General features: G+C 35.2%; 1 protein-coding gene across 1 annotated transcript in view; it reads right to left on the bottom strand.

Annotated features, from left to right (window-relative positions):
* The window catches only part of PKN2 (protein kinase N2), a 130,037-nt gene that overhangs the window by 12,870 nt on the left and 98,475 nt on the right, over positions 1–18,692 (bottom strand). Inside the window, exons 9-17 of the mRNA XM_043575511.1 lie at positions 14,158–14,301; positions 13,764–13,839; positions 13,002–13,176; positions 12,636–12,762; positions 12,025–12,155; positions 11,867–11,942; positions 11,696–11,787; positions 4,871–5,047; positions 358–420 (exon numbers count right to left, since the gene is read on the bottom strand). Of these exons, the coding sequence (XP_043431446.1) occupies positions 358–420; positions 4,871–5,047; positions 11,696–11,787; positions 11,867–11,942; positions 12,025–12,155; positions 12,636–12,762; positions 13,002–13,176; positions 13,764–13,839; positions 14,158–14,301 (1,061 nt within the window). The remainder of the gene's footprint in view (positions 1–357; positions 421–4,870; positions 5,048–11,695; positions 11,788–11,866; positions 11,943–12,024; positions 12,156–12,635; positions 12,763–13,001; positions 13,177–13,763; positions 13,840–14,157; positions 14,302–18,692) is intronic.

The raw sequence follows: 18,692 nt of genomic DNA, 5'->3' as shown, positions 1-18,692 counted from the left end.
GGTACACGCTACTTATTTTATCATGGACAAATTCTGAGTAGTATTGGTCTATCAAAGTTTTCTGCAGTGGTAAAATATTCACCAGAATGAATATTGTTAGTGAATTTTGTTATCAGAGCTCAACTTATAATTTGACTATTTTAATTAGGTAATGGGCAGAAGAATAGGAACAAAGAGGTTCATCGCATAATTATTGTGTAACTATTTCTTTCAAAATTGGAGTTTAAAATTTTTAGAGATCACTTACCATTTGAAAGAGAAAATTAAAAAGCTGGTTAAACACAAAATATCCTTAATTATTTTTAATTCAAATTCACACCAAAATAAGCCATTAGAAAGCATCAAAACTTTACTCACCTATAAACAATTTTGTGTTCATGTAAATACTGCAACCCAAGAACTACACATGCAGCATAAAATCTGTTTGAAGAAATAAAAAGATGTTCAATAAATTCCACTGCTGTTGAATCCCAGTTTATAATTTTATGCTCCAAAGCAGAATTCTGTAGTAAACTAACTTCACAAGTATTTATTTAGTCCCGACTATATGCCAGAGACAGTAAGACATGTCCTAACAATCAGGGATAAAATTAAAAACTAAGAAAAATACAATGTCTACAATGGGAGCCATTCACTTTGCCTGTCACTAAAGTCCTCAGAGTAGACATTTGATCTGGAAAAATACAATTTACCATAAGGGCAGAAGGACAGTGTAAAAGGCAGAACTCTCAGGGGGGAAATACAGGGCATTCCCTAGGATGGAAAGCAACAGAGGTGTAAAAGGCACCCGTGGTAACCAATAACAAGTTTTTTGTGGCTCAAGTAAAGAATGGGGAAGAAGTGGGAGACAAGGCTGAAAGGACAGCCTGGAGTCAAGTTGTGAAGGACCCTAAGTGCCATATTACGGATACTGAAATTTCTATTTTTAGCGGGAGAGAATCACACCATTTAGGTCAGAGCAGAACGATCACATTTATGTTAGGTTTTTCTGAGGGTAGTATGAAGGCTGGAGTAGAAGTAGGTAGATACCCAGAGGAAAAACAAACAGATGAGGCTATTGTGGTAGCACAGATGGGAGACCATGAGAACCTCCAAGGCAGTGGCAACAAAGAGAGTAAAGAGATGGGTTCAAAAGAAACTTTAAAAGTAGCACAAGACTGGTGTCTCCCTAGCAGCAGAGGATGAGGGAGAGGGAAAAACTTGAGATGACTCTTAAGATTTCCTTAGTGTAAAGAGTAATAGGTAAAGAGACAGAGAAATAGCCAAAGTTTTGTGGGGAAAATGAGGTTGACTTAGGTTGACTTTGAATGGTCTTGGGGCAGGTGAAGAAATTGGGTAAATGGGTTTGGATCTTAGACAAACTTGAGTCCAGCTAGAATATTAACTGTTGAGGAATAGGACCATGAGGGTCTTTTGCAGTATTTATCCTAAATGTTTAGAATAATGCCTGAAACATGGCAGGCTTACTAAATGAGAAGGGAGGTAATAAATACATGAATTTAAAAATGCAGATGTGTTTTCAGTGCAGAATAGTCTATAAGGAAACACTTAGGAGAATCAGGTTTTAATTATGCAAGTAATACATAGGTATTTTCTCTATCAAGTACACATAATACCTCTGGCCCCAAAGCACAATACTTCATTCATCCATCTATCCATCTCACCCCAGTGCCACTACCATCTATAGAGATAACTAACTACTCTTATTGGTTTGGTGAATGTTCTTCGAACTCTTAGAATGCACACGTAGATAATTTAGCTATGTCATGTGTTCCCTTATTTAACAAAAAATGGGACCATAATTTGGAAAAATTTTAAAGTGCAAGTATTTAGAAATATTTAATTATATATTAGATCTTACATAATTATTTGTTGAAAGTTTAAAGAATTTAGCTCAAGTCCCATTCAAACAGATATGATTCTAAAATTGCTTATTTTTATACATAAGATTTTGGTTACCTTATTTTGGTAACAAAATAATATTATAACAATTATAAAAATACCTTGATTTCTCTTTTATTTCATTTTTTGTAAACAAATCACCCTAATGACACCCAATAAATAATGGGTATATTGTTTAAAATATATATTTCACTAAATGCTTACTATGCTATGTGTCAGGTATATGTTACATATTTTCACTTATTAGCTTATTTAACCTTCAAATCAAAGCTTTAAATCTTTCACAGAAACATAATGAAGCTTTCAGAGAGAGTAACTATTCTGTCTAAAGGTATAAAGCTAGGAAACAAACTATTTTTGATACCACAGTCTCAGTCAATAAAAATTCACTGATCACCTAGTATGTGCAACCACACTTCCAGGTGTTGCACTAATATACAGAACAGACATCCTCCTCCCTTTTAATGAGGGGAGATAGACAACAAAAAGATAAAAAATAAATAGATGATTTCAGGTAGAAATAAAGTGCTATGGAGATAACAGAAAACAGCGTTAAGACTTATCTGATTTGGACATTAGTGATGTAGTGGTATTTTAGATAGGGTACTCAGGAAAGGATTTCAAAAAAATAACATTTGAGGTGATATCTGATCTAATCCAATGGGATCTAATCAGAGGGAGGTACTTCAAGTTTGAAGTACAGCAATGTAGCATTTTATTCTTTATATTTTAATGTTTATTTGAGAGAGAGACACACACACAAAATGAGTGGGGAGGGGCAGAGAGAGAGGGAGACAGAGAATCTGAAGCAGACTCCAGGCTCTAAGCTGTTAGCACAGAGCCCTACGTGGGGCTCGAACTCACAAACTGAGAGATCATGACCTTAGCTGAAGTTGAATGCCCAACCAAGCCACGCAGGTGCCTCTATTTTTTTTTTTTAAGTTTATTTACTTTGAGAGGGAGAGAGAGAGACAGAGAGGGAGAGAGAGAGAGAGAGAGAGGGAGAGAGAGGGAGAGAGAGAGGGAGAGAGAGAGAGGGAGAGAGAGGGAGAGAGAGGGAGAGAGCGAGCGAGCATGCACTATCAGTGTGCAGCCAGACACAAGGCTCAATCTCAGAAACCACAAGATCATGAACTGAGCTGAAACCAAGAGTCAAACACTCAACCGACTGAGACACCCAGGTGCTCTGGAATTTTATTCTTGTATTTCATTGGGCTTAACTGTTTCATGTGTACATGATTTGTATTCTCAGCAAAAACAAAACTTCCTTAAAGGAGAACTGTATTTTAAATTTCTTTAAAAAGGGGGGGGGTACATATCAAAACAAAAACGAATTCCCATGTGCAGGCGGGACAGGCTAGGCATAGTCCAGATGCTCTGGTTTTAATTTTTAAATATTCAGGAAATGCCTTTTACTTTCTGGCTTCTGTCTCCATTTTGAAAGTTTCACTAACCATCAGAAATAATCTATTTCTTCCTTTTTTTTTTTTTTTAATGTTTATTACTTATTTTTGAGAGACAGAACGAGCATGCGCAAGCAGGGGAGGGGCAGAGAGAAAGGGAGACACAGAATCTGAAGCAGGCTCCAGGCTCTGAGCTGTCAGCAAGAAGCTTGATGCAGGGCTTGAACCCACAAGCCAGGAGATCATGACCTGAGCCGAAGTTGGACGCTTAACTGACCCACCCAGGCACCCCAAGAAATAGATTTCTTAACTATAGGGAACTGATGGTTACCAGAGGGGGAGGTGAATGGGAGGATGGACTAAATAGGTGATGGGGATTAAAGAGTGCACTTATGATGAGTACCAGGCATGAAATTGGTGAAATCACTATATTGTGCACCTGAAACTAATATAACACTGTATGTTAACTAACTGGAATTCAATAAAATAAAACCTTTTAAAGAAAATGACTTCCTGTCTTTTGGCTTGAACAACTGGTACTGCCTTTTATTAAGGAGAAGATTAGAAGAGTAGCAGGTTTGGGACAAGTGGGTAAGGTTGAGGGAAATGGGAAAAATCAGAAATTCAGTCTGCAAAGAGAAATACTTATTAGCCATATGAAGGGAAAAGTCAAGTTGGTGCTGAATGTTATTAGAGTTGGAAGTTTAGGGAAGAGGTCAGGGCTGGAGATACAAAGTTGGTAAACATCAGCATACAGAGTGTGGCTATTCAGAGCACTTTCCTAAGATCAAATCCCAGCTTCACCATTTAAGAGCGATAAAACTGGGATAACAGTAAGGGAAAAATATATACACATCTATATTTAATCTCAAACATTTCCAATTACTTATTTTTATGCATTTGAAGAAGCACAACCTTCATATAATAGCAAATTAAAAAAACTACAAAAATACAGTGAAAAGTCTGCATATTTCTATACCTTTCATTGGAAGCTATATGCATATAAATTTCTTTTATATTCTTTCAGAGATATCTTAAGCACGTGCAAGCAAAGACTTAATACACATTAACTTATTACCCTTTAAAATGCAAAAGCAAATATTTCATACAAATACTTGATAAAGACTCTTTTATATTATGTTTTTTCACTTAACAATGTACTTTGAGTATAGTTAAGTATTTAAAGCCATAGTTCTAAAAAAAGTAAAATAAATAAATAAATAAATAAATAAATAAATAAATAAACAAATAAAGCCATGGTTCTAGATGGCATTTCCCAGGAAGAAAATATAATAGAGAAAAAGAAGGTATTTTACTAAAATGAACCTAAACTGTTCGTCTAAATTATCAAGTGTGATTTAGGGTAATCCATAAAATTTTCAACATGAACAAAGTAAAATAGATATATTTATATGTAGCAAAGAGGTAAATAAGTAGAGTTCTAATATTCTTTGCAGAAATCTATTTTCCATTTGGAAAGAAAAAAGAAACTGAGAGACCTTTTCTCCTTCCTAGCAAAAAATCTGTCATGAAAAAACTCAGAGAAATGTCCAAAGCATACTCACACAGCTCTTGGTTCAGAAAAGACATCAGTATGAATGTGCATCATTAGGTCCCCACCGGCAGCATATTCCATTACAAAGCAAACATGCTCTTTGGTTTGGAAACATGCAAAAAGGTTCACCAAAAAGGGATGTCTTACACTATTCACAGTTTCAAAAATTCTTTTTTCACACATCAGGCTGTAAGAGAAAACATTTAAAAATCAATAGGTTTTTCAAAAAAAGTTCTGGTTGGAGGTAACATTCTTTAAAAAAATTAGTGAACTCTAAATTAAGCAAAGTTCTTACCTATTAGAACTTTAAAACCATAAAATATGCCTTAGTTTTGCTATAAATGCTTTGAAAAATTTGGTCTACTTGATATATAAAACTTCAACTGAAATATATTAATGAAAACTCAGGGTGCCTTGGTGGCTCAGTTGGTTAAGCGTCAGACTCTTGATTTTCGGCTCAGGTGATGATCTCATGGTTTGTGAGTTCAAGCCCCAAATAGGCTTCTGCACTGACAGTGCAGAGCCTTCTTGGGATTCTCTCTCCCTCTGCCCTCCCCTGCTCACGCTCTTTCTCTCAAAATAAAAAAAGGAAAAAAGAAATATATTAATGGAAACTAAAATATATGATTAGAATGACATAAAGATTAGAGTTGACAACGATAGCATCAGAGTAGCACATACAGGGCTATTGGTTATAGTTAATTAAAAAAAGGCTTACTTAGGGGTGATTTTATTGGGAATTGGTGAGAGAATATACTGACCTAAAGAATTAATTTAAAAAATATAAAATTTGTGGTGAAGGTAATTTCAAGGACAGTATTTATAATTCATAAGCTATAGTATTCAAATATTTTTTCAAATAATATATGAAGTTAAAAGGTAAAGATATGATGCATAGAATTTTAATTTACAAGGCTGACTAGAAAATAAAGAGGTACATTGAGAATTCTATTAATTAACATGCTTCAAGGAAGCTCCTTGAGAATGATCTAATTTGTAAAATCTATAGCAATCACAGGTTTTGCCTTTGTAGCAGCTTGTGACTCTTACAAGCTTCTACAAAGAACAATGATCAAACTTACAGACCCTGGAACATTAATTTTGCCTACATAGCAAAAAATACCTTTCTCCCTTTCCTTGAAAATATTTAGTAAATCAACCTGACTTTAGAACTCAAAGTAGAAGAAAACCAGGTCAAATATTATTCAAATACAAGTTGGAATTAACTTATTAATATACATTTTATTAACAATTAGATGTGTTGTTTTTTTTTAATGTTTGCTTATTTTTGAGAGAGAGACAGCATGTAAAGGGGAGGTGCAGAGAGAGAAAGAGAATGGTAGAGGATCCGAAGCAGGCTCTGTGCTGACAGCAGAGAGCCCAACGTGGGACTCAAACTCAGGAACTGCGAGATCATGATCTGAGCCAAAGTCGGATGCTTAGCTGGCTGAGCCACCCAGGAGACCCTATATTTATGTTTCTAATTAAAATAGGCACTTTTCTGACCTTAGTGTTTTTAAAAAGTATTAATAATGCTTTTATTTTTAAATTAAAACATTTCTTAGATTTTTGTTACTGTTGCTAATTTCAAAACACCAAACTTTAGCTAATGTTAAGAGGGAGGTAGATCCATTCTTCTTTCTTTTGGGTCTTTTAAGAAGGAGTTATTTAAAATTTTTCTTTTAACGTTTATTTTTGAGACAGAGAGACAAAGCATGAATGGGGGAGGGTCAGAGAGAGAGGGAGACACAGAATCTGAAACAGGCTCCAGGCTCTGAGCTGTCAGCACAGAGCCCGACACGGGGCTCGAACTCACGGACCACGAGATCACGACCTGAACCAAAGTCAGAAGCTTAAGCGACTGAGCCACCCAGGCGCCCCAAGAAGGAATTATTTTAAAAAGGTAATTTTAAAGATAAGTATTTATTTGTGTATCCAGACTACATTGCTAGGAAAAAAAAATTAAATAGAATTTTGAAAACATTTAAGTGTATACCTGTTGTGTAGAAGGAGCATGGAATTTAAAAAAAAAATTTTTTTTAACTTTTTTTTTAACTTTTTTTTTTTTTTTTTTTTTGGAGACAGGGAGAGACAGAGCATGAACAGGGGAGGGTCAGAGAGAGGGAGACACAGAATCTGAAACAGGCTCCAGGCTCTGAGCTGTCGGCACAGAGCCCGACGCGGGGCTCGAACTCACGGACCGCAAGATCATGACCTGAGCCAAAGTCAGCCGCTTAACCGACTGAGCCACCCAGGCACCCCTGTGTTTGTTTAATTTGAGACAGAGAGAGAGACATAGTATGAGCAGGGGAGGGGTAGAGAGAGAGGGAGACAGAGAATCTGAAGCAGGCTCCAGGCTCTGAGCTGTCAGCACAGAGCCCAACATGGGGCTCGAACTCACAAGCTATGAGATCATGACCTGAGCCGAAGTGGGACACTCAACTGACTGAACCACCTGGGTGCCCCGAAGGAGCATGGAATTTTTTTTTTTTTTCAACGTTTATTTATTTTTGGGACAGAGAGAGACAGAGCATGAACGGGGGGAGGGGCAGAGAGAGAGGGAGACACAGAATGGGAAACAGGCTCCAGGCTCTGAGCCATCAGCCCAGAGCCTGACGCGGGGCTCGAACTCACGGACCGCAAGATCGTGACCTGGCTGAAGTCGGACGCGTAACCGACTGCGCCACCCAGGCGCCCCAGGAGCATGGAATTTTTAATGCTATGTTAATATAGTTGTCTTCTGGATTACGAATTGAAACATCTGTTCAGTTTTAAACACTGGCAGTAAATCCAGCTATTATGAAATAGTGTTTAAACTCCATTTAATAAGGTCACATTCTAGACAAACTCTTACCTTCTGATTTCACACAATCTGTTTATAATTTTATACATACTCAGAAACAGGAAACACCACTACAATTGTTTTAAAGCTTTAGGCTTATGTCTACATATATTTGGCAAGGTTTCTAAATGTTATTACAAATTAAGTCATTATTAGAAATAAACTCATAAAAGGCTTTTAAAAAGTTAATAGCTTTGATTTTCATCACCACCAAAATTTATCGGAAAATAATGTCCAACTGGGATCTAAGACTGATAAGATGGCTTCTAAACTAACAGATTCACAAAATCAACCTAAATTTTGGGCACTGTAGATAAAATATTCAGACAAAATAAAAACAAAATGACAAGATGTTTGGGCTCAAGTAGATGGCAAACACTGTCTCTTCATTGTCTATATGGTTAATATTTATGGGTGAATCACTAATTCTTATGTGTATTAGGTATTAGGTTAGACCTGTGCTGAACATGTAAATGATATAAAAGATTGAGAACTGTTGATCAGAATGCCTCCTAAATGGCTTTAATGCCATTCACAGGAATGCTTTGATGAGGACCAGCAATACTGATGAAGACTGGATACATGTCTCAGAGTCTTAAAGGAGGCAGGCTTTTTATAGACCAAAATTGTCACAATAATTTAAAGCATTTTACAGCACACCAAAAAGTTATGCTGTTAAGAGTTAACTTTTCCTAGCCTTATCTAAATTGTATACTTCCTTTAAAAGTTCATGAAACAACTCAACCTTATTCAAAACTTCAAACTTTATTCCTTCTATCCAGAACATTTCCCTCTAAATTATCATTTAACTTTTCTCCATATTCCCAAGTATCTTCCATCAGCCAAGGAAGAACACAAATCCAACTCTTTTATAAGGTCTGACCTAAATCCATCAGCACCCCATGATGTTCCCCTTTGAGCTGTTCCTGTCTGTACTGTTTATTTTAAACCAAGCATATCTAGCCTCTTTTATTTACATAACTAATGCACTTATGTCTTATTTTCCTAAGTGATTAGTTTCATCCTAACATTTTTTGTGTACTTCCTTATGTACACAAAGTACACTACCTTATGAAATGTTCTAGAAACTTAAAAACTTGTATAAATAGTTATTTTGGTCACTGGAAAACAGCATTGTTAATAAAGCTAAGATCTTAGGATTGAATCATATTTATATATAAATTTTTAAATATAAAGGTACATATATATGTTTAGCTGTGCTTTTGTTCTATGACTGCAAAATGGTATTTCCAGCTCTATTCTGTTGTCTTGAAATATGAACTGGTAAGAAAAGGAAGCTGAGTGAGGAGGTACTACAGGGACACAAATTCATCATTCTTACTCAGGACTGGGCATAAATGAGACTCACAGAGAATGTTCTGTAAATGGTAGGTGGAGAATGTAATCTTTGTACATGAATTACATTACTTTGGAGTTAGCCTATAATTTTCATTTTAAAAAGAGGTTGATTTGGAATTTTCTATGATCTATTTTTAAAAAAGAAGGCAGTTTTTGAAGTAAAATAATGAAATCCAGACTAGAGAAAGAAAACATCAAAAGAAAAACTGTCAATAAGTAGCATCAAATATTTTGGAAACATCGATTTAAAAAAAAAAAAGTCAGTAAGATGTAATAAGATTGAATTCTATGGATCTATTAAAAGGATGAATTGGGAAGTGAATATAAAGGATTCTGTTTATTAGTTTGATTTGTTTACTATTCAGAATTACAAGTTATAAATATGTATTACTTTCCAAAATATGTTGATTTTTTAATTTTCTAAGTTATTTTTCTTGCCTTCATCTGTTTTTTTTTTTTTTTTTTGGAGAGAGAGAGAGAGCAAGAGTGTGAGAGCAGGGGAGAGGGACAGAGTGAGAGGGAGAGAGAAAATCTTAAGCAGGTATCACGCCAGCGTGGAGGCCGAAACAGGGCTCGGTGAGATCTGATGTGAGCCGAAATCAAGAGTCAAATGCTTAACTGACTGAGCCAGCTAGGTACCCTAATTGCTCCTTTTTGCTGCCTTCTTCAAATTTCTATCGAGATTTTCCATTTCTCTGTTTGTATACCTACTGGAGGTTATTTTACTTCCATGTTGTAGAATATATGGATTTATAACTGAAGTTGGGTAAGGATCACTCCTCAACTTTTCAACAAGGCTGAATTAATTTTCAGTAGGGGTAACAGCCTAGATTCTGGCTAAAGCTCCATCCTCAGATCTGGACATTCTTCATTAATAGTAATATTAATGGTATTCTGTTAGATTTAATTAGAAAGTGTTCTTCTGTAAAGACTTGGCTCAAAGTAGTAACAATGTAGTGGAAAGCTATACAAATCATCAGGATTAACAGAGGTAGTACCAGTTCATTATTATTTTTGGAAAACAATGAATTTACCATTCATAGATCTGGAATAAAGGAAACATTCTTCCATAAAAGAAAAATATTTGGCTCATCTATTATTATAGTTATCAACAGACTGACAGTGTGATTAAAGGTTTGCTTTAACCAATTATTTCTGTAAAATAAAAATATAGTTCTAAACATACCACATGGTACACAGAATATTGCATAAATATTCAGCAAAATTGTCTCTGAATAGTTTTACATATCAAGAGTTTATTTTGATGTAATTGAGGGATATGAAAAACAGGTAAAAAATAAATAGGCAAATCCAAAGGGGAAAATTTCTTTTTTACATAAAGGAAAACTTCATTTTCAAGATCTATCCTAATTCTAAGAACTTCCCATATGATGGAAAAAATATTAAAAATAGCAATTTAGTGTGTGTGTGTGTGTGTGTGTGTGTGTGTGTGTGTGTATACACACACACACAATGGCATGTAATATAATTAAGGCAAGCATTACCAAAAAAATATGTTTTAAAAATATGCAGGTTAATTGAAGTTTAAAGATGTTCAGTGAATTGCTCTGGGGTCAAATCCTTAATTAAGAAGGAACAACCAGAAGTAGATAAGTCAGTCTTCTCATTCTTCATACCAGGCTCTTTTCATGTCCAGGGCTGTCTTCTATTAATATCAACTGATGCTCCCAAGTGGCTTAAAAAAAATCCTGCTTGTAAATATCAAATGGAAGTCTATTTCTGTAATAAATATGCCATTTGTGGGGTGTCTGGGTGGCTCAGTTCGTTGAGCATCTGACTTCGGCTCAGGTCATGATCTCACGTTCTTGGGTTTGAGCCCCACGTTGGGCTCTGTGCTGACAGCTCAGAGCCTGGAGCCTGCTTGGAATTCTGTGTCTCCCTCTCTCTCTGCCCCTCCCCTGCTCATGCTTTCTCAAAAAATAAAAATAAAAAGTTAAAAAAATTTTTAAAAAGAGCATGTAAATATGCCACTTGTTATATACAATTTTGTACTTAGTCACTTTGTTAAGAAAGTCTTTCTAAAGCATATTTTCTAACCTAATTACAATATTGTCTCCAAAGTCCTTGCATTTTAAAAATTGTACATAAAGATGTATCAATATCAACTTACATTTATTAAACCCAGAAAGGTAAGATGCTCTGGTCAAAAAATACCGTTTTAAGAAAAATGAAAGAAAAAGCAGATATATGTGCATTTTATAAAGCAGAATACATTAACCATTCAATGAAGTGCAGGTTACTTGTAAATGACATTGAATTACTTCGGTAATATGAAATGGGAAATAGTTTCACCCGACCACAGACGAGTAACAATTCCTATTGCATATAAACACTTTACCGTCTCCAAGTATGAAAAACTTAACAGAAGTGGTTTAAACATTTCATCATCTTTCTTTGGTACACACTAACCTGTAAACTGTCATAAGGAGAAGTTGACTAGAGAGAAAAATGTAATTAATGCCTACCTTATATCAAGTACAAATACATTAAGTTAGATTCTTCATGTATTATAGAAATGGAAAGTTTTGCTGTTATAAAATATACATCAATTTTCATGATCTTATGTTAAAACTTTAGAAAAATAAACAATTTCGTGAAAAAAAAAAAACTAACCTGTCTACTTCATCTCGAGCCACAATATCTCCTTTCTTTAAGGCTTTTATAGCAAACATCTCGTTTGTGTGTTTATATTCAGCCAAAAGCACCTGAAATGAGATTAAAATAGGTACTTTCTATTTGAGTTATTACTTTTAAAGTCATTCCAAGAAAATTTAAAAAGATTACCTTTCCAAAATGTCCTCTACCCAAGACAGCACAACATCTGAAGTCTTGTAGATTAAACTGAAACATCTGTTGAGATCTGAAAACAGTATGTCAATTAAAAATAAGGAAAAAGTATGGGACCAAACATGTAGTAGCAAAGCTATATACATATTCTTTACCTTCTATCCTCAAGTTCTCGAACACCACTGTATCCTAGGCCTGGTTGAGGAATATCAGGCTCATATTCAGATTGAGATTTTGGAAGTATACTATTTCTGTCATTCTCAATAGCAAAAACAGCTTCTGAATCCTATAAATATTAAATACTCATTAAATCATAGAAACATTAAGAAAACAACTTATTTGGTAAAGTTTAAAAATGTCAAAAGTCAATAAAAATATTAGTGAGAAAAGTAAAATCCAGATAATGGACATTCATTCTTAAGAGTTGTTAATTCTACATTACACTTGCCTAAAAAATTTGAAAAATGAACACATTATCATCACCTTCAATGAATATTCTGAAATTATGTTAACCAAGTTAGAAGATGAAGAGTGAGGCAATATACCATCTTATATCAACCATGTTCCTATGCTTTTAGCTTCAGCAATCTATTCAATCCCTACTGGCCCATGAGCATCCAGAGGTTTTATGTTTCACTCACACGAAACATAAAAACATAGTTCACACATGCAACTTTTAACTGAAATGTACACCTCCTTCACTATGATGCTTTTATTGGTAATTCATTTGGCAAAAAGGAATTATACGAGGTTTAAAACGCCTTGCCTGTCTCGGTGTATCCGAATCTCTTAATTCAGCAGATTCATCTATTTCTCCAAGGGAAGAGTCACGTGGTGGGGCCGGAGGAGGTTCAGGTTCAAGATCAAAGTCCAATTTGGTTACTGTAGAATCACTTATAGAAGATAAAGCAATTCACCAAAAACGGTAATCAAAAGTATATATTTTAAGTAGCTTTAAAATTATAACAAACTTTTTTTTTCTTTTTCTACTTTTTGAAAGTAAGCAGAACACTAATTTCAAAATACTCTTTAGAAAAAATCAGATTTTTAATAGACCCACTGTAAGCAGTATGCATGAATGTTACAGTAACTATTTTATAAAAGCGATGCTTAAAAATCTTAAGACACATACCCAGCTGGAGGTGCTAGTTCAGGGATGCGTACATCAACCACTGGCACTGTAGCAGGCACAGAGGCTTGAGGGCTAAAGGTGCCAGAATGATTTACTGTTGGAATAGCTCTTCTCACTAGTCTTCCCCAAGTGGCAATATTAATATTCATTTGAGGAGCTCTGAGAAATGTTTTGCCTATGGATATTGTGAATAAAGAAAATAGAATAAGTAATTTTTTTATATATTACCAAAAGCCATAATTTAAAAATTCATATTCATTGGTTTATAATTTGTGAAGAACAAACAAAATTTGTCACTTAAAAATAGTTCTTAACTATTTGTTATTAAAGGCTGGTGAAAAGTAGTGAAAATAGTTTTAAAAATAAATAGGAAGGAACTTTTTTTTTTTTTTTAAGTCTAGGAATGATATGTGGCTAAGGTTTAAAAAACAATTCTCTAAAAATAAAAGAATTATCTTTTAGATATACTAACTGTATTTGTGGATGAATCAATAGGAGGTCTAGGTTTGCTTCTTATAATCTGAGAAAGTAGTATGTGGACGGGCTATAGTGAAACAAAACTGGCCATGAGTTGAATGCTGTTGAGGATGAGTGATGGTACATTGTACTAGTCTGTTAGGATATGTTTGAAATATTCCTTAATAAAAAGTTAGAAATGAATAAAAGGAAAACAAAAAACAAAGTTGGGTATTACTTTTAATGTTGGTTTTCTGTATTTAAGAATACACCAAAATAAACTGTATTTGATTCCTTAGTAACTACCTTGTTGTTTTGAAAAAATTTTCTTTTGTCTTTGGAGTTTGGGTCTTCTTTCAATAACTGGATTAAAAAAGGTAACCTGCAGTGAAGAAAATTCAAGTTGACATGAATATAGCTTTGGATTTATGCTTCATGAAATTCACTAAACTCCTAAGTATTGAAAACTTGAGAATCTTAGATATAATTTAAGCCCAACTTCTCATTTTCTAGGTGAAAAAACAGACCTAGAGAGGATGATGATTTGTCTTAAAGTAATACACTTGTGCAGTAGTAGAGTTGAGCCAAGGATTCAAGTTGTCTAATGTTCAGCCTAATTCTCTTTCTACTTCTATGTCATGCTGCCTACATATATAATTCCAATTATAGTGATGTACGTTTAATAAAATATATTTATTACCTCTGCAAATAAAGTACCCTGTGGTTCCAAATAGAGACACATGCCATGCCGTTGGTTGTCTAAAAAATCTTCTAACCTCAGAAATTTTACAGCACACAGAGATCGCCAATCACGCCAATAAACTGAAATTTCCAGTTCACGTGACTAGGATAATTAAAAAAAAAATAAAGATAACAGAGAAGACATGATTGGACACACACTTGAATAAAATATCACAAAAAATATAAAATACAAATACATAAACAAAGATAACACACACAAAAGGTACACTATTTTAAAGAGTGCTTTGTAATGTTTATCTATTATATATTATTTTAACAAACTTATATATTTTAACTCCAAGGAACAAATTTATATTTCCACAATCTCAAGCTAAGATATTCCTATTATAAAGAATACACATCTGGGACCAATACAGATGAATGACCACAGAGACTCCTTGCTATGTAATAGCTTCAGTCTTTCAGATTTTCCTTCTCCACTTGGTATCACTTGCTGAGCTGTTGCTGGAAGACCTCAGTGCTCTCCTCAAAGAACCCATTTTAAACTGTCTTATTTCCTTGTCCCCATGTTGAATTAGGGAAAGGTCTACGAATAGCATTTATCCTGCACTTACAGTGCTCCCCACACACTGTGCTAAGCACTTTAGAAGTATTATGTCATTTAATCTTCAGAAGAATACCACCGGGTAACAGGACTAGTGACAGCAGGGGCCTGTGCAGGTAGGGGGCAAAAGGGAAATTCAGAATAAGTTTATACAAAAAGATATTCATTTATTACAACAGCTCCCCCCACCCCCTGGGTCTCCCTGCAAAAGGCAGCAAATTAGCAACAAACCGAATGTCCAAAAACTAAGGGACAAGTATATTATACCATATCCATATGAGGGAATTCTCTATAATCATTAAAAATAATGCTTATGTGGAAAAACATACTTAAGACTTTAATGATTATTTTTATTTTATTATTTTTAATTTGAGAGAGACAGTGCATGCGCATGTGAGCAGGAGAGGGGGCAGAGGCAAAGGGAGAGAAATCTCAAGCAGGTTCCAGGTTCAGTGTGGAGGCTAATGCAGGGTTCGATCCCATGGCTGGGGTATTATGACCTCAGTCGAAATTGGGAGTCAGATGTTCAACCGACTGAGGCAGCCAGGCGCACCCCTTTTTTTATTTTAGAGTGCGCAAGTGGGAGAGAGGGAGGGAGAGGAGAGAGAGGGAGAGAATCTTAAGCAAGCTCCATGCTCAGTGCAGAGCCTGATGTGGGGCTCTATCCCACAACCTTGGAATTATGACCTGAGCCGAAATAAAGAGTCGGACACTCAACTAACTGAGCCACCCAGGCACCCCCATATTTAAGGCTTTAACAATCAATTAAAACATAATTACAACAGTGTAGAACACAGCTTATAAGTTGGGGGCCAAGCCAAACTCTACATATATGTTATAATCGACATACATTCTAATTAGAAAGCACCAGACTTTTCTATGATTTTGCAAACCATCTGCAAGAAGAGATAAACATTTTTCCCCCCTTAGGCTCAACAAAGTAATAAATTACTTCTTTCATATACTAACTTTCAACTCAGGAACTTATGCCTATTACATAAGCTCCTAGTACTTAACAGATCCTTTGACTTTAAATAATGAGTTGATGCAAATGAATATAAAAAACACTTAACAAAAAACAGAACATGAAAAAAAAATGAGTCAAGACACAACGTGCCAGGTCTCATCAGAAAAAGGTATCTATGGCAGTATGTGAACCAAGGGCCTCTTACTTCATTTCTTCTGATACATAGTTACTGTGAGAGAGACTACTCATCATTAAAGGGGAAGTATGAGTAGAGTAGAATTCTTTTTTAAGATCAGCAAATGGCATTTATTTAAGTTAAAAGTTTAAGTATTTTGGTAAATACATTGAATGGATAACTGAACCAGGGATTGGTAATTTACACTACACTGTTTCAGACTAGAGGAGAAGAGGTCTACTTCGTCCTATATTATTTTTCCACATCAAGGAGGAAGACCTGTGATGGATCAGACAGACAGATGCAAGGGGCATAGGTGCTGGGAAGTTCTTACTTATAAGAAGTTGTAAGAAGTTCTTGTAAGATCTTACTTATACTTTCACATTGCTAACATCTGACACATGGTTAAGTTTATATCTTTCTCTGGATGAGAAGAAGAGGTCCAATCACCTTATTTATATTTATTCTAGCTACTCTGGTAAAACATACCGGCTCATTTCGTTCTGCTTTCTCTTCATTCCATGCCTTAAACTGAAGTGTGTTAGAAAGATCTCAGAGTTGAGATGGAAGGTCATCTCAAGGCCTTAAGCTAGCTTTCCTAGAGTTCTACTTTGAGAACAGATATAAATTTATTCACTTTTTGTTACTTTGCATTGTTCCTTGGGAAATAGAACTGTACAATTTAAGGGGGAGGGTGACTGTGATCTAGAGCAGATTATGTTATTTTATGTCAATACTCCAAACACTGTTTCATGGAACCGCAAACCTACTTCGGTCTCTAACATCTGGTGTGATTTGGGTAGGTAAAGTAGGGATACAGCACCTAAAAAGGAAAACACTTTTTCTATAAAGACATGTCTCTAATATTTATAGAATATAAACTGTAAGCGTGACTGCTCATCTGCTGGCAATTTTCCAGATGAAGCAGGCCAGTTCTATAGAGCTAGAACATGCTTTAAGTGATGTCAAACTGTAAGAGCAACGAAATTCTAGATAGTGTAAAACCACCACTACAATAGCTGAGCAGTATAATCTGAGCTACTGATGGGCAGCACTAGTAAATTGTCCCAATTTGTTCTTTATTTGGTCTTACGAATTTGAACCTAGGGTCAGAGAAAAAAACACGGAAGATCTAAGGCACCTGTAAGATTTGTCTCAAGTCTCCTTAAGGCCTTGAAAGTAAACAGAAAAAGGTAAAAAAGACATTGAATCAGCCCTACATGTAGGAGAGGAAGGAGAACAACTTAAAAAAAAATGTGCTTCAATTTAAAAACCTTGGCACAAATCTAGCATAAAAAGACCTGAAGCACAAGGAAGGCTGAAGTTTCCAAACTGTTCGTGAGGAACTCTGGGACAATGGAGGCTATTTTAACTTTACAAAGGAAACACAGTGACATCTGTGGGACACTGTTAAATACTAGCTCATGGTAAGCTCAGTTTCAACAACCGAAATGTACCACATTCCTTTGGATGACATCTTCCTATCTTTGCTAAATTGGGTTTTCAACAACTGATTTTTTCCACATGAAAAATCAATGTGTAAGCATGCTGTGTTCACACTTTGAAAAGTTATGTAGTATACAACAAGCAGACATACTCCATTAGTAAGTAACTGGTTACGCAAAAATGAAGTAAAAATACTGTACTTTCTTTCAATTTTTTTCACTCAAAAAGTACTAATTAGTTAGAATATAAGTACTAAATAAATATTTTTTAACTACTTTTTAAGTTAGGCATAAATTATGGGAACCAATTTGACAATAAATTATATTAAATAAACAAGTTAGGTATAATGACAAATAAAATTGTGACATAAAGTATATATGATATTTTGACATATGTATATACTATGCAGATTCCTCCCATTTAATTAACACATTTATCACCTCAGTAAATTGCATTTATATAGTGTTATTAACTACAGTCACCATGTTATACACTGGATGCTCAGACTTTATTCATTTTATATCTAAAGTTTTTACTTTTTTCTTTACCAAACTCTCCATGCTTTCCCCACCCCCTATCTCTTGGCAACCACTTTTTTTTTTTTTTACATTATTTATTTTTGAGAAACAGTGAGACAAAGCGTGAGTGGGGGAGGGGCAGAGAGAGAAGGAGACAGAATCTGAAGCAGCCTCCAGCTCTGAGCAAGCGGTCAGCACACAGCCTGATGCGGGGTTCGGACCCACAAACTGTGAGATCATGACCTGAGCTGAAGTTGGACGCTCAACCGACTGAACCACCCAGGCGCCCCTTGGCAACCACTTTTCTACTCTCATTTCTAGGTGTTTGACTTTGTTTTTTTTTTTTTTTAAGATTTCACATATAAATGATACCATGCAGTATCTGTCTTTATCTGGCTTATTTCACACAGCATAATGTCCGCCAAGGTCCATCCATGTTGTTGCAAACAGCAGGATTTCTTCCTCTTTCTCATGGTTGACTAATGTTCCATATATATCTCACATCTTCTTTATCCATTCACCCCTTGACAGGTTATTTCCATAACCTGGCCATTGTGAATAGTGCTGCAATGAGCATGGAAGTGCAGATACCTCTTCGATATTGTTTTCATTTCTTTTGCATATATAACCAGGAGTGGGATTGATGAATCATAGGGTGGTTCTATTTTTAATTTTTTGAGAAACTTCCATACTATTTTTCATAGTGGCTGCACCAATTTACATTCCCAACAACAGTACACAAGGGCTCCCTTTCCTCCACATCCTTGTCTGCATTTGTTATCTCTTATCTTCTTGGCAACAGCCACTCTAACAGGTGTGAGGT

The sequence above is a fragment of the Prionailurus bengalensis genome, chromosome C1 (genome assembly GCF_016509475.1).
Source record: "Prionailurus bengalensis isolate Pbe53 chromosome C1, Fcat_Pben_1.1_paternal_pri, whole genome shotgun sequence".
Taxonomy (NCBI): Eukaryota; Metazoa; Chordata; class Mammalia; order Carnivora; family Felidae; genus Prionailurus; species Prionailurus bengalensis.
The sequence above is the reverse complement of the archived record's forward strand: the minus strand, read 5'-3'. Positions and strand labels throughout refer to the sequence as shown.